General features: G+C 39.4%; 1 protein-coding gene across 4 annotated transcripts in view; it reads right to left on the bottom strand.

Annotated features, from left to right (window-relative positions):
• Window positions 1-13759, bottom strand: part of LOC107655707 (collagen alpha-1(XV) chain-like) — a 58674-nt gene that overhangs the window by 33507 nt on the left and 11408 nt on the right. For all 4 annotated transcript variants that reach the window (XM_016443284.1, XM_016443285.1, XM_016443283.1 and 1 more), the window contains exon 3: window positions 4251-4798. In XM_016443284.1, coding sequence (XP_016298770.1) covers window positions 4251-4798 — 548 coding nt within the window. The remainder of the gene's footprint in view (window positions 1-4250; window positions 4799-13759) is intronic.

Below are 13759 nucleotides of genomic sequence, written 5' to 3' on the forward strand. Positions count from 1 at the left end.
CATCGATTAAATGTGGCTAATACTTTAAAATAAGGTTATTCATTTTAATAATATTATAAGGTAATTCATTTAAATTCTACTACTAAAAATTTACTACTAATAATAATAATAAAAAATAATTATAAAATAATTTACAGCACTGATTAATTAATCTACATGTTAATTTATAAATAGATTATAGTTTATTTTAATTGATTAACATACGTAATACATTAATGTTCAGGTTTATTTATTTATTATTCTTTTTTTTTACATATTTTATTCTCCATACTTCATTTTTTATAGTCATGATTTATTTGATTGTCATGATTCCTAATGCATTAACAAAATTTACTGTCAAATAATACCAATTTTACTTATTTTCCTTGCCTTTCCTTTTATTGTATTATTAATATTTTTATCTGGTCTACCTACAGAATGGTGTAATTTAAAATGACCCAAAAAGGAACAATGTTAAAGCCCAAAGAAGTGAAGGAATCCGCAGCAGCTGAATTCTCTGGGTGTTTTTCACAGCCTGCAGCATCTGTGTTTCAATTAGTCATGTTGATTAGCCTGTGCTTCCTGCCAGACTGACTCAGCTAGCAGCTATGTTAACCGTGAGTCACGCTTCATTCAGATCTGAACATCTGATCACTGCCGTCTGTCTGCATCCATGTGAATCAGCCTCACAGGATAACGGAGGAAACGTTCCCATGATCGTGTCCGTAAAGCAGGAGAATCCAATTCCAGCGATAAGAACAAACTCCATCAATATGAAAATTAGGAGTTTCTGAGTCACTGATATTTCATCCTGTTCCAGTCCAGAGTCACTAACACTTACAACATACACAAGGTTGAGGGGATTTCATCCAAAACCTTTGGGAGAACTCAAAGCAGCGCCTCTCAAACTGTGCAACCTGATGAAGTCTTTCCAAAGAGTGAATTTAACTCAGATTTGTGTTTAAAATATCATTTTTATTTAATTTCAGCTGAATCATCTCTAATATGTATTTTCAATTTTCTGTCATTTTTGTAAACAACAGTTGAACTGTGTGGATGGTGTATTTACAGTGTTCTGGTGTGTGTTTGTGGCCAGTAGACCGTGGCTGTAAGTGCTGTGCTCCTCAAAGACTCATTTACTCTGACCGTCAGATGAACAGTCTGCATGTTGACTCAGCACACACACACACACACACACACACACACTTTCTTGTTTCTCTGAATTCCGGGTTTACATCTTGCAACCTTTTTTATTTTTGTATTCCATGGCATAAACAGGCTTCCAGATAAATGTGTTCCTGCCAGATACTACTGTACACAATAAAGGTGTGTCACATTACTGTAGCAACATTTCATGGACCAAAAAGGTGCATATAGTCTGTAGTCAAAACTAGAGTAGCGCTGTATGAAGCACAGCTCACGCTGAAGACACTGTCACACCAGGCCGCTTTCTGTTGGTCAATGTGCTGAATTTGTTTGACCAAGTTGAACTTGAATCTGTGTCGGGAAATCTTTCACCCTCACACACAATGTGCTATTGTGAGGATCCTGCGATTCTAAGCAACCAATTTAAACCCCATTGCAAAATCTTGTGCCCTGACCTTCTGTCTTGACCTTTGAGCGACAACTGATATGAACTATCTCTTCCATTTCAGTCTGAATCAGTTATGCAAAGAGAAACAGAACATGTAGCTCTGCCCACAAAGAAATCTAAAATAATCTAAAATAATGGTCTAAATGGTCTACAATAATCCAAATAATTGCATATAAAACATCAAACCTTATTGGAAACAGGGAAATGTCAGCGTGTGTGATAAGTTATAAAACTCACAGAAACTGCAAAACACAGCAGGTCAAATATAATAGTAGCTGTTTTTCGGCTCCTGATGTTAGTGCAATCATCTCATATGAGCTAGAATTATCATTTTTAAACATAAAAACAAACACTTGGGTTGATTTTTTTTTTACTGAAAAAACAAATGCGGATAAATTACATTCTAGAGCTGATGAAGCAAACAAACACAAGGCACAGACGAGACCAATCGACTGATCAAACCAATGAAACCACCACAGTATTCAGCCAATGCAGTGATTTACAAACAAGATCTGTGTGTTGAGCGTCATGCGTGGCCTCATCTACTAACCACCGATCATCTACTAACACACCGATCATCTACTAACCACCGATCATCTACTAACACACCGATCATCTACTAACCACCGATCATCTACTAACACACCGATCATCTACTAACCACCGATCATCTACTAACACACCGATCATCTACTAACCACCGATCATCTACTAACACACCGATCATCTACTAACCACCGATCATCTACTAACCACCGATCATCTACTAACCACCGATCATCTACTAACCACCGATCATCTACTAACCACCGATCATCTACTAACCACCGATCATCTACTAACCACCGATCATCTACTAACCACCGATCATCTACTAACCACCGATCATCTACTAACCACCGATCATCTACTAACCACCGATCATCTACTAACCACCGATCATCTACTAACCACCGATCATCTACTAACCACCGATCATCTACTAACCACCGATCATCTACTAACCACCGATCATCTACTAACCACCGATCATCTACTAACCACCGATCATCTACTAACACACCGATCATCTACTAACCACCGATCATCTACTAACACACCGATCATCTACTAACCACCGATCATCTACTAACACACCGATCATCTACTAACCACCGATCATCTACTAACACACCGATCATCTACTAACCACCGATCATCTACTAACACACCGATCATCTACTAACCACCGATCATCTACTAACACACCGATCATCTACTAACCACCGATCATCTACTAACACACCGATCATCTACTAACCACCGATCATCTACTAACACACCGATCATCTACTAACCACCGATCATCTACTAACACACCGATCATCTACTAACACACCGATCATCTACTAACCACAATCATCTACTAACACACCGATCATCTACTAACCACCGATCATCTACTAACACACCGATCATCTACTAACCACCGATCATCTACTAACACACCGATCATCTACTAACACACCGATCATCTACTAACCACAATCATCTACTAACACACCGATCATCTACTAACCACCGATCATCTACTAACACACCGATCATCTACTAACCACCGATCATCTACTAACACACCGATCATCTACTAACACACCGATCATCTACTAACCACAATCATCTACTAACACACCGATCATCTACTAACCACCGATCATCTACTAACACACCGATCATCTACTAACCACCGATCATCTACTAACACACCGATCATCTACTAACACACCGATCATCTACTAACCACAATCATCTACTAACACACCGATCATCTACTAACCACCGATCATCTACTAACACACCGATCATCTACTAACCACCGATCATCTACTAACACACCGATCATCTACTAACACACCGATCATCTACTAACCACAATCATCTACTAACACACCGATCATCTACTAACCACCGATCATCTACTAACACACCGATCATCTACTAACCACCGATCATCTACTAACACACCGATCATCTACTAACACACCGATCATCTACTAACCACAATCATCTACTAACACACCGATCATCTACTAACCACCGATCATCTACTAACACACCGATCATCTACTAACCACCGATCATCTACTAACACACCGATCATCTACTAACACACCGATCATCTACTAACCACAATCATCTACTAACACACCGATCATCTACTAACCACCGATCATCTACTAACACACCGATCATCTACTAACCACCGATCATCTACTAACACACCGATCATCTACTAACACACCGATCATCTACTAACCACAATCATCTACTAACACACCGATCATCTACTAACCACCGATCATCTACTAACACACCGATCATCTACTAACCACCGATCATCTACTAACACACCGATCATCTACTAACACATGATCATCTACTAACCACTGATCATCTACTGACACACCGATCATCTACTGACACCACTGATCATCTACTAACCACTGATCATATATATATATATATATATATATATATATATATATATATACACACACATAAGATATTATTGAAATTATATTATTAATAAGAAAACTAAAATGCATAATAATATTAATAAATAAATACATTAATGAATAATACATATAATTAAGATGTTATGGAAATAATATTATTATTATTATTATTATTATCTCACCACAAAGTGCTCCAGCCTGGTTCCTCCGGCGTTCCCTATGAAGATGCCGGAGCTGGGCTGGAAGGTGAGTGGGTCTGGACTCCTGCGGAAGGCCACGCGATGGTGCTCCTCACAGTCCATGTACAGCCTCACCTCCTCTCCCTGTACGGTCAGTGTGAAGCGTGCCCAGCGGCCCGTCAGATCGCCCATCTTGAAGGAAGCCGCCTCCTGTGTGTGCACGGACCCGGGCTCGGTGTAGTACAGAACCACATGCTGAGACCCGTCCTCCACCGGCGCCAGAGACACTCCCAGATGGACGATCTTCTGCAGCGCGTCTGTGACGGCGAACAGCACTCCTCCGCGCCGAGAGCTGGGTTTGGCCGTCACGATGATGGAGAAGTTGCGGTAGAACGGGTCGGGGATGAAGGAGCGCGTCAGGCGGCCCACGTTAGCGTCCGGACCGAAGCTGTACGCCGGGAAGCCCTCGAAGCCCGTGATAAAGGTTACAGACGGAGGCAGAGGAACGCCGATGAGCTCGGTGAGGTCCAGCTGAGCGCTCGAGGCCCGTTCTGCACAGACAGAGACCAGAGTTAATGAACGTGTCCAAACAGAGCCATTCTAGCTCATTCTGAGCCCCACAGATGAGAGGAAAAATGTCCACAAATAACAATAACAGTCAGTGAATGTTGAGCTGTGGTGCTTGTCTTAAAGCCAATTTCTAAGGCTCATGTAATGCGTAATTATAAATATAAAATAGTAATAGTCACATCTAATTAAAAATGGAAGGTGTTAATATCTTTTAGCATTCAACATGAGAAGCAACAGACAGAAGAATAATTTCAGTTATTTATTAATCACGGTATTTTTCTGAATCAGATGTATAAAAAATAAAAATAAAAATATATATTATATTATTATATTATATATAAATAAATTTATGTGTGTATGTTTATATATATATAATATATACAGTATATATACATAAAGTCAGTCATGACGTTCCAAAATTGTATTGAATGGCATGAGGCTGAGTAAAGAAGAGATTTTTAATGGATACTCCCTCTCACTCATGTCATTTCAAACCCATTAGTCTTTTGTTTATCTTTAAAACATATTTTATAATTTTTTTTACATTCTCTGATCATTTTTGCCCATTTACATTCATGCACTTTGCAGACGCTTTTGTGTGTGTGTGTGTGTGTGTGTGTATGCATGCATGTAATTGTATACATTTAAAAAATAATTTGTATATATTTATTTATCACCAAGGCTGCATTTAAAAATACAGTAAAAGCAGTGAAATATTATTAGAATGTAAAACAGCTGTTTCTATGTGAATATCTGTTAAACTGTAATTTATTTCTGTGATCAAAGCTGAATTTTCAGCATCATTACTCCAGTCTTCAGTGTCACATGATCCTTTTATCAATGTTGAAAACATATGCTTGAGCAATCAGAGTTCAACACACAAGATTTTCTGATCCCATCTGCAGACAATGCATGCTTTACAAAACAAAAGATTTTATTATAAGTGCCAACGTAAAAGCATCTTTCCATCTCTATTGTTTCTTTACGGTCTCAGTCCTGCTAATAATTCATGGCTAAATAAAAGTCTTTATAATCACACAATGCATTTTCCTGTTTATGAGCTGAGATCCGGCGAGCGGTTCTGCAGTTTTATTAGCACACGTTATCCTGCGCTGTAAACTCCCTCCAGGCATCCCTGCAGCTCCTGCATCTTCACTTCAATCGCCTTCTGTTTTCAGAAGATCTGCTTGCTTCCCTCACAGATGAGAAACCAAAACAGCAGCGTCTGCCAGAACTACTGTACCACAGCGGATCACGCTTTAGCATCATTTACATTTAACCAAACAAACCCAGCACACCAAACTGAGCTGGTATCAGCAGACACTGGATCAGAACTGAAACGCACACATGGTCTCGATTAGAGCGCAGGAGAAGCACAAACAATCAGCCGCTCTGTTACAGGCCCATCATCTGGAAGCGGTTAGTGCGGCTAATGGATCTGCTGCGAGGAACGTGCTGGAGAGCTGGACCACAGGCTCTTTAATGGCGCACTATAGCAAGAAATGCCATCTTAGCATTCACACAACAACTTAACGAAGAGCTTCTGCTCATTCACTAATGATAATTCACCTGGGTGAGCTTCATACATCCAGTTCAGCTCATCTCGACGAACATTCGGTCCCAAACGTCAAATGAAGTCAAGGAATCTCAGCGTGGTTTTTTTAAAATGTAATGATATAAAACAGTCTAAAAACAAATTCATGAGTCATCATCTGGAAGCCGTTAGTGCGGCTAATGGATCTGCTGCGAGGAACGTGCTGGAGAGCTGGACCACAGGCTCTTTAATGGCTTTAATTTCTATAGCAAGAAATGCCATCTTAGCATTCACACAACAACTTAACGAAGAGCTTCTGCTCATTCACTAATGATAATTCACCTGGGTGAGCTTCATACATCCAGTTCAGCTCATCTCGACGAACATTCGGTCCCAAACGTCAAATGAAGTCAAGGAATCTCAGCGTGGTTTTTTTAAAATGTAATGATATAAAACAGTCTAAAAACAAATTCATGAGTCATATCAACCAGTGCAAGTGTTTGCACACATGATTTGATGCAGCTGGGGTAAATAAAACCAATGAGGAGATCGTGAAGTCAGAAAGCTGGCAATAAGACGGATGTTCAACCTCACTGAAGCCAAATCCAGCTTCAGCTTCAACAGTTACACTCACTAACGAGTCTTACACATATGATCACACGCAGCGTGGACACCTCTCAAATCTGTTGTTCGTCATGTTTTAATGCATTATACTTTCTAAAAGTGTAACAGTGAACAGATAAGTGTTATAACTGTGGTTAAAATTCATGAAATCATAAATAAGGCATTACATTCTTGTATAATGCATTACATATAAAGGTTTCAAGTAGAGTGTTACCAAAGTTTATTTACCTCTTTATATGCATGAAAGCACGCATCGATTTGGGTTTGGAGTCTTGTATGTGTCACAGTGAATATGTCCACATCTTACAGCGATTAAGCCTAATAACCCGAAATATGTCGTTGTTATGCATGAAAACATACTCAATGATCACACTAATAATCTGTGTGTTTGTTATCATTTATTTCCATTTGCACATTTTACAGTTCATGAATTCTCCATAGATGTTTGCTTTAATAAGATTTCACCAGCCTGTTGTGCAACTAGTGGAAACACTTAGCAAGTATGAAGACATTTGGGAACAGCGTGTATTTATTGCAGGTTTATGAAATGGAGCAGAGAGGTTCACTCCAGACCAGATGAAGGTCAGACGATCAAAGGCTTCTGGATAAGAGCTGAAGGTTTGATTGCCTCTCACGGGGTTCAGGTCAAGTGTAATGTCAGTATGAAGAACAAGGAGGACTTTATATAGCGTTTCTTTCCGTGGAATGGACCAAAGGTTGAAGAGCTGTCCGTGGGCAGAGTTCATCACGTTCATCCGCACAGAGAGAGCCGTACGGAGTCAGGAATCACGTTTGAGGATGAGAGGTTTCTCCATGCAGATTCACATGAGTTTGAAAGTGACTTCAGTTCAAACATCTCTACTATGTACTATTCCAGTATTCCAATTGTCAATTAAAACAATTACACTTAATGTTAACATTACTGTTAACTGTCTGAGCTCATGGACGGAGAAAAGCAGCAAAGGCAGCAGAATCTCAGTCGTCCAAAATGAGGTACTGCATTTGGCAGACCGGCCGGCACAGGGAGGAGTGTTAAACTCAATCTATAGATGCTCCCATGAGCCTCAGAGGAGGAAAGGCCTCACTGCATTCATGAGCTCATCCATGAGAACAACACTGGAGCAAATCTGAAGGATCTCGCCTAATCAACACCAAATGCTTAAAGAATAAATACATGAGCAGAATGTATGCAATCTGAATAAAAGTCAGCGGAGCACAAGAACATTTGTATTTGGTAAAACTTGGCCAAACGTACACAGTTTATAACGGCTTTGGCAGCGCTGACCTTTGCTTCAGGACACAGAGAGACGAGGATAAACCAGCCTTATCTCCGAACAATTACCAGCTCCTGCCTCTCCCTCCAGACACACAAAACCAGTATCTGCCACTTACCAGCATCTCCCTGCTTCACCCGCTGTGTGATCCACACACAAACAGCAGATGATTTCAGAGCACTAGAGACTAATCAGTACTTCAACCAACCCAGCGCTCATCAGCAGTGCTACTAGTCAATAAGCACTGTGTTTAGGACTGGTAAACACTATGGAGAGTCAGTAAGTGGGGTCAGTAGTTTCTGATTGAGAAACAGATGCTATTAGTTTCTTCTGGTTGAGCTGGTTATTTAGTGGCCCAAATCAAGTGTCAATGGAAATCAGTGGAATTTTCTTTCTAGAACCACAAATGAGTTTGAGAAATATTGCATAGTTGAGCGGCTCATGAAATGTCTCTGATGACGTCTGCGGTGTCCGCGTCAGATCACTCACTGAAAGGCTGATTTGTGCAGACATCCGGTCATCCAGAGATCATCACGCTGACCGTCTGACGGTGTGAAACAGAGACAGCAGCAGCACAGGTGTGTCGCAATCTGAAGAGGAGCATCATGGGAGTGCTAGGTTTATTCACAAACATTCAGGCCACACTCCTGCCTGCTTTGCTCAAAGAGTTTCAAACACAATTTACAATGTTAATATTTAAGCAGTGACGACAGAAGAGCTTGGTTTGGAAAGACTGCGCTAGAAATTACACAGCTCAATATTTTGCTTTTGTTTGCTTGTTTAATAATAAAATAATTTGACTCATATATTTTATGCAATACTGTTACAATTTATTACTGAAAAATATGTGACCCTGGAGCACAAAAGCAGTCTTAAGTCGCTGGGGTATATTTGTAGCAACAGCCAACAATACATTGTATGGGTCAAAATTATAGATTTTTCTTTTATGCCAAAAATCATTAGGATATTAAGTAAAGATCATGTTACATGAAGATATTTAGTAAATTTCCTACCGTAAATATATCAAAACTTAATTTTTGATTAGTAATATGCATTGCTAAGAACTTCATTTGAACAACTTTAAAGATGATTTTCTCAATATTTAGATTTTTTTGCACCCTCAGATTCCAGATTTTCAAATAGCTACATCTCAGCCAAATATTGTCCTATCCTAACAAACCATACATCAATGGAAAGATTATTTATTCAGCGTTCAGATTATGTATACATCTCAATTTAAAAAATGGACCCTTATGACTGGTTTTGTGCTCAATGGTCACATATGTGCTGGCCAAAACAAAACTTATTGTTACAATATTTTTATTACTTTTTAACTTTTTTCCTGTAACAATGAATTGTTTTGTGTATTTTTGTTTTTTTTTAGTAATTAAATTTTTCCCCCCCTCTTAATTCTGAGTTTACATGTTGCAATCTAGCTCAGAACTGTGAGGGGGAGGGGGGGTAATTTTTATGAGAATTTTGAGATAAAAAGTTGCAATTACTGTTTTTATTTTTATTTTATCCCATGGCAGAAATGGGCCTCTATAGTCCTGCTGTTGGGGCATGTTGTCACAGAAGGTGTGCTGCATCAAATGTTCTGGCCACTAATGGTGGAAATGCTGAAAAGCATTTTGCGAAATACAGATATAAAGTGTGACAGCCAGCCCCAGTCTCCCCTAATAATTGGGATGATTCGTGAATGTCTTGGCTCCACAGATCTGTACAGTATTCACTCGTTCAGCTTTACATCAGCACAGCCGTGGCTGACGGCCAGCACTCACACAGAGATCAGAGACACCAGAAACACCACCACTGACTGGACTCAACTGCTTTACACAGATTTTTCAGAAATGATGTTGCTTTCCTTGACTTTGTTTTCATCGTAGATGCAGATCTAAATGCTAAACCACATAAATGTTTCATGTTTCATTTGCAAAAGCATGCAAACTTCAAAGTAAATACATATGCATGGTGCCCTGACTAAATAAAACATTATTTTCTGTATTACAGTGACTTATTACAGAGATTCTATGTGTGTTCGTTATGACTGATGATGATTGATCATATTTGGCAGAAGATCCTCTTTTTTAGCAACACTACAGCTGTTCTGACCCTTTGCTGAAACTACGAAGCATCTCTTGAGTCTGATTGAGTTTCCTCCAAGTTTCTGATGAATCGGCCGCCGGCTGCGTATAGAGACCAAGCAGAAACACAGCCGATATCAGCCGCTGAGAAACCCAAACACTACAGATCCTGTGGAGCTAAAGGCAGCGTGTTTATGATGGCACACGAGGAGCTGCTGACGGAGAGATCAGGAACACATCTGTTTCTCTGTTCATTACGTGGATCCGACACGACTCCCTTCACATCCACTGAGATATGAATCTGTGATATCTGTTCATACCTGAGCCAGCGTTACTGCAGAGAAGACGAGGCACAGACTCAAACAACCAGCTGTGCAGTGAGAATCAGCTTCAGTTTCTGAAAGAAGTCTCTTCTGCTCACCAAGGCTGCATTTATTTAATCAAAAATACAGTAAAAGCAGTGAAATATTATTACAGTTTAAAACAGCTGTTTTCTATGTGAATCTCTGTTAAACTGTAATGTATTTCTGTGATGCGCAGCTGTATTTTCAGCATCATTACTCCAGTCTTCAGTGTCACATGATCTTCAGAAATCATTCTAATATGCTGATTTGCTGCTCAACAAACATTTCTGATTATTATCAATGTTGAAAACGGTTGTGCTGCACAATATTTTTGTGGAAACTGAGATACATTTTATTTTTCAGGATTCACAGATGAACAGAAAGTTCAGAAGAACAGCATTTATTTGAAATAGAAATCTTTTGTAACATTATAAATATCTTTACTGTCACTTTTGATCAATTTAATGCACCCATGATCTATAAAAGTTAAAAAAAAAAAGCTTTTGAATGTTAATGTAGATGATTAATGCACAATAAGACTTGGAAAAATTAAGTAAGGTAAATTTTAATTTCATCTCATTTTTTTAATCCGTAGGGTTGGCTGTTTAGTTTTTTGTGTAATTTGAATTGGGTTTGAATAGAACTAAATTCTCTATTCTACCATATTACAATTATTGCACCTGTAAAGCAGTGTAATGTTACAGTGTCGTTCTTTTGGTCCATAACTCCTCTAAAATGCTCTTTCTAGACGAGAGACCTGGTGTTTCTCATGAGAAGAAACCGCTCGTGTCTGTCAGAGCTGGATTCAGTGGCTGAACTGAGAATCAGAGAAGACTGATATATTATCTACCGTCACCTGCTCTCCTTCTACACTCATGAGCTCCTGACAGAAGAAGCCTGTTCTCTGGGCCACGGCACACAGAGAAAAAGCTCCTGTTGTGTGAAAGCTCCTGTTTCGGTTGAATGCTGTTAAACGCTGGCCTGTAGGATGGAGAAGCTGCTGTCGCTGGAGGACAAGATTGTGCTGCTCGAGGAGTTCCGTCTGCTGCTGACACGAGTGTGAGTGTGTGAGAGATCCAGCCCAAAAACACAGAGACTCATACACACACCTACTCTTAAAATAAAGCTTTTCACACGGAGAATCCTGAAAATATTGAAATCCACAGAAATATTGTGCAGCACAACTGTTTTCAACATTGCTAATAATCAGAAATGTTTGTTGAGCAGCAAATCAGCATATTAGAATGATTTCTGAAGATCATGTGACACTGAAGACTGGAGTAATGATGCTGAAAATACAGCTGCGCATCACAGAAATACATTACAGTTTAACAGAGATTCACATAGAAAACAGCTGTTTTACATTCTAATAATATTTCACTGTTTTTACTGTATTTTTGGTCAAAGAAATGCAGTTGTGACGAGCAGAAGAGACTTCTTTCAAAAACATTAAAAAAATCTTACAGACCCCAAACTTTTGAACAGTCCATCAAACCAATGGAAATCACTGAGGGACATACAGTTTAAACAGTACTATTAAACTTATATTTTGCTTACTCAAGGAATAAATGATTTGAAAACCAGTGAGATTAGGAAAGGTCAAGCTAAGATAAAGGAAAAGTGGCTCGCCTGCATCTCTGCAACGTTAGTGCTCAATGATAATATCAGTAAATTAAGCTGCTTTTATTAAATAAATACAGCATTAGTTTCCTTCTAGGTCAGTAGTGCATTCAGCATTGTGGACGGAGAGGTTCAGAAAGCCAAAACTAACTGCAGTTCATTTCTGATCGGTCATTTACATTGGCAAAGAAATCATGGAAGATCCGAGGAAAGTAATAAAAATAAAACTCTGACAGACGACATTAAACTGAGAGTCTAATCTCACGGCCCGGCCTGCATGCGCTGTGTTTGGTGGTAAACATCAGTCGACAGCTGTGTTTAAGCAGCTGTGTGCTCACAAAGCGCTGAGAAAGAAGAGCCGCACGTAAACGACCCGACCCCGCAGCAGCCTGTTCCCAGAATCCACCATTTCAGACCAAAGCCTTTAAGCGCAAATGTGAAGCTTTGCAAAGGAACAGGAAGAAACTGAAAGAAAAGAATAATGGGAGGAAAATAGGAACTGCCTGAGATCTTACGTAACCTTAGTGCAGGAATGACAGCTTTCAGGGAAGTTCTCGCCTCTCGTGAAAATTCATTCCAGAACATGCTTGTAAAAGTATTAACAGTGGAATATAACGTGATGCAGCGATAAACTCATCAGTGCCGTACTAAAACTGGCCTGGATCCTAATGATAAAAACTCAAGCTGATGCTTTATATTCCTTTGAAGGGGAAAAGTGTTACGAGAGGGAAGTGAAGAGTCATTGTTTAGGATGTTCTTCATGAAGAATCCTGCAGTCACTCAAATCTGTTCCCACACCACACACTGAGGACGAGCACGATCCCAGACACACTTATGTGATTCAGATGATCAAACTCCACAGAACCCTCCGGGAGATCCTCGTCCTCTCTGCTGCAAAGATGTAGGGATGCACCACATCATTCTACTATACTGATTAAATATGAATTAATAATCCCATGGCTCTATAATAACAATTCAGTCCAACTGCAGTGGGAATTAAGGTTTTATATCATATGGCAATGAGTAGGGCTGGGTAAAAAATATCGATATCTCGATTTTAATCGATTCTCATTTTTACGGAACGATATAGATTCTTAAATCCCAAGAATCGATTAGTCTAGCCTGTTTTCAGTTAATGGACAGAACATTGAAGGGCATCTCCCATCCAATCAATCGCAATAAGCATTGTGCATTGGTACTTTTAATATGAAACAAAGTGTCAGATTTAAATTTTTGTCCATTGTATTGCAGAATTCAAACAATAAATGCAGCTTTGGCGCTGTTTAATGTGGAGTGACAGATCGCTGTAGCGCCTCAGTTTAACAGAAGTGAACTGATCATCCAATATAACTTAATAACTTAAATCATAAGTTATCTTAAATCATGTAACATCACTTCTGTCAGGACCCACACACACACACACACACACACACACACACACACACACACACACACACGCATC

Source organism: Sinocyclocheilus anshuiensis, unplaced genomic scaffold, assembly GCF_001515605.1.
Source record: "Sinocyclocheilus anshuiensis isolate Anshui unplaced genomic scaffold, SAMN03320099.WGS_v1.1 scaffold631, whole genome shotgun sequence".
Classification (NCBI taxonomy): Eukaryota; Metazoa; Chordata; class Actinopteri; order Cypriniformes; family Cyprinidae; genus Sinocyclocheilus; species Sinocyclocheilus anshuiensis.